At 37.5% G+C, this 3,857-nt stretch overlaps 1 protein-coding gene across 1 annotated transcript in view; it reads left to right on the top strand.

Annotated features, from left to right (window-relative positions):
• SARC_04898 (hypothetical protein) overlaps window positions 1-3,452 on the top strand; it is an 11,537-nt gene extending 8,085 nt beyond the window's left edge. Inside the window, exons 5-7 of the mRNA XM_014301259.1 lie at window positions 327-439; window positions 1,046-1,146; window positions 2,434-3,452. Coding sequence (XP_014156734.1) covers window positions 327-439; window positions 1,046-1,146; window positions 2,434-2,608 — 389 coding nt within the window. The 3' untranslated portion in view covers window positions 2,609-3,452. The remainder of the gene's footprint in view (window positions 1-326; window positions 440-1,045; window positions 1,147-2,433) is intronic.
• The last annotated feature ends 405 nt before the right edge of the window (window positions 3,453-3,857 follow it).

The raw sequence follows: 3,857 nt of genomic DNA on the forward strand, positions 1-3,857 counted from the left end.
TATATATATAAATGTATGTATGTATGTGTGTGTGTATATGTATATATATGTATATGTATATATATATATATATATGTATGTATATATATCTATATTATATATGTATGTGTGTGTGTTTGTGTGTGTGTTGTGTGTATGTATATGTGTATATTTATATTTTTATGTATATATATATATATATATGTACATATATATATATACTATTCAATACATATGCATGCAAACCCATACTCGTATTCTATACCCCCTGTGTGGCACTGTTCTTATCTCGCATTCAATACATGCTAACCTTCCACTATCATATCCAAATATTTATATTACTACAGCGAGTACATATGAGCACTTCAACCAGAACGCTATTTACACTGAGGGTTTCTACAAGAATGCCCTGAGTATCTTCGAGCACCCCGACAGCGTGGAAGATCTGTTCGATAATGAGGTAAGTCGCATGTAATATAATATAATATAATAATGTATTATATTATGATAGTTTATTGTATCATGATAATGTATTATATTATGATATTGTACTACACTTTTGATAATATAATATATCATGATAATGTATTATACTTATGATAATCTAATATAATATAATAATGTTTTATTTTATAGTAGTTTATTGTATTATGATAATCTATTATATTGTGATATTGTACTACACTTATATTAGTGTATTATATTAAGTCAATGCATTATATATGATAATATATTATACTATGATAGTAAATTATAGTATGATAATGTATTATATTTTGATAATACATTCTAATACAATACTGAAGTATTTTAGTTCATAATAATGTACATGTATAAATAGGATAATAGGATACAGGCTATGGTGCTGCAGATAGCTTCCATCCATTACTATATACACTATTAGCTCCCTGCGACTATCTAATTTTCTTCCGACCCGAAAAACACAACCGAAATTTCGTCGTCGTTCAATAGGCCGTTGACTGATACTATTCGCATGTTTGGATATTTGCGCTCAACTGTTGACTAGCCCACATCGCCCTAAAACCCTACATCCTAAACCCTGCAGGACCATTCAATGCAGTACCTGAGCTGCCTGAAGGACTTTGCTGGCTTCATGCGCTCCAGAGGTCGTATTGGAGACGCCGAGGAAGCTGAACGCAAGCACAAGTACGTGTCTATATATTGTCTAAGTATATTATATATATATATATATATATGTATATTTTATATATAATGTCTATATATATTATATACATATATATATATATATATGTATTATATATATATATATGTATATGTATGTATGTATGTACATTTAATATACAAGTGTGTGAGAGTGTGTGTATTTATTGATATGTATATATACATGCATACGTATCGTTTTGTGTGTATGTGTGGCGTATACCTGCTGTAGAGGTACTGCATGGGGTTGTACTGTGGTTGCGATTACACACAACCAGTGCACTGTATACGTTTTCATCTGCATAACCACTATGCACTATGTGTTTGTTTAGTAGAGTATATTATCTTGTATTCTAAATCACACCCCTTTGTCTGCTAAAGAGATCGGGAGTTTGTAGGTATGGATAGGGTTTAGGGTTTTATTTCCATCCTTCTCATCAGAAAGTCAGCTTTGCTGCAATTGAACGGAGTATATATATATATATATATATATATATTCGTTCATATGTTCGTTCATATATCTTAACCTGATATTGAATGTCTGCTGAAATGCTCATATATCTGACCCAAAATGTTGCATATATGTGAAATTGACGTATACCTACACCTATACGTAATGTCTGTATATGTGGGCCTAGTATCTCGCATATCTGCATCTGCATGTTCCTGTGCTTGCACTTGCTCACTTCCAATGTCTGTGTATTCGTACTATTGATATGTAGTGTTGCCTACTTTTCTACCATTGTATTAGTGGATGTAGTCCTAGATGTCGGTGCATTCAGTGTTTCTATACACTGTTCACGGGTATCTCGATGTACCAGCATACATACACTCTCGCGCATTCGAGAAGTATGTTTGCGTAGGCAACCCCTAAACTCTAAAACATCATCCAACATACTTTCTGACCGATACGCAAGTTTTTATTCTCTCAAATTTACTCAAATGTGTCCCATAAATGTGTACGTATTCGCTTTCCGTATTGTATAGCAATTATATGGTTCTCAAACAACAGTTACACGCCCATATGTACTTTTAGACGGACCTATTCATATATGTACACACATATGCGCATGTATCCTCCTACATGAACTCTTACAATCGAACAACTACAGGCTCATATATCCTTTAGACGTACACATTCGTATATGTACATACATATAACATGATCTTCCCTATCGTTTGCATGAAGTTTTGCAAACCAACAGTCGCTCGCTCTAATCTATACCTATACTTATACATACACTCATACATTCCCGTATCACCAACCCGCAGGAAACACAACGAGATGTACCGGGAGCATGTGCGATCGCGCAATCTCCGCGAACAAGCCGAGAAACTGCAGCAGCAGCAAGATATTGAGGCAGCCAAGAAGCACGCGGATAAGATCCGTGCCATGCACGACGCCAAGGATGAGATACTCGCGGACAAACAGACACAGGGCAAGTGAGGTGGCCACGTGTGGAGACACGGGACAGGTCCGTGGGGTGTGCATTGTGAGAGGGGGGGGTAGATCAATACGTCGAGTAGTATATACATATATATATATATGTGTATATATATATATATATATATCCCCCGGATGGATGGCGATCGGAGATGCCAGTACATCCCTGAGGTTAGAACGCGGCCATGTACGTTGTTTCATATGGTAGCGATGGGTCTATTTGAGCATCAATCAATTTCAGTGGGAGTTTATGTTCAAATGGCTAGGGTTTTAGTTCTCAAGGGTAAAGTGCTGTTGGATTAGCAGGCAGGCATTGGGCTTTCAGGAGGTATATATTTATACGTTGCACTGAGTTTTCTCGTGAGTATATACCAGAAGTTCTATATGTTCCTCTCAGTCCGGGCCTTGTATCGGATCCTTGTACTGCGATACCCCAGGACTCGTACTTATAGTAAAAGTACTATAACAGTACTACCAGTCACTTGCGTGATGAACAGAGGGGTGAGTGATGTGTAATCATCCTCGGTGCGGTCATCGCGACACCTTCAGCTGGTAGTATGTTACTAGCCTCGGCAGGTAGTTAGCTTCGGAATCATACCATTGCTCGGTGAGCCTATACAATCTGTCGGTCGAATTGGGCGGTGAACTTTTTAACTCCCACGACCATCGGACCGAATGAGTGTGTAGTATCCGCTTAGCATTGGATGGGGACAGTTGTAAAATGGGACGGGAGATGGGTGCTATCTACACGTGCGATTGACAGCTGTTTTGTCGTTTTTGTGATTGCGCCAGTATGCGCATCTTCATTTCAAATAAAATACATATCATCATATCACTATACAGCAAATAAACGCGTCTCGCCGTGATTAATTATGCTGCAGTGACTCAAATGGGTACGAAGGTATCCTGTGAAATTTTATTAACGTCATGTCATAGCCACACTATCATAACGTTTGAGTTGCAGAAAAGTTCAAACCCCTAAACCCTAAAACCGTGGCAACCAGGTGTGGCACGTATGCGGACTAAGTGCTCGTGCTTGCGGTTTTCTCATTCTCTTCCATCTAGATATTTCTAATATACTTCTGGTGCCTTCGTATTTCAAAAAAACACACTATTGCGTTCTATAAACTTCAGACCGAGAGTGTATATTCTCTTTTTTCGTAGCAGAGGGACCTGTTATTGCTCGGTGATAAAGGAAAATGCGATTCGTGAAGCATCGTTCGAGAGTTCGAATGACTTTCGACATCAATCC

This window comes from Sphaeroforma arctica, assembly GCF_001186125.1.
Source record: "Sphaeroforma arctica JP610 unplaced genomic scaffold supercont1.292, whole genome shotgun sequence".
NCBI classification, from domain to species: domain Eukaryota; class Ichthyosporea; order Ichthyophonida; genus Sphaeroforma; species Sphaeroforma arctica.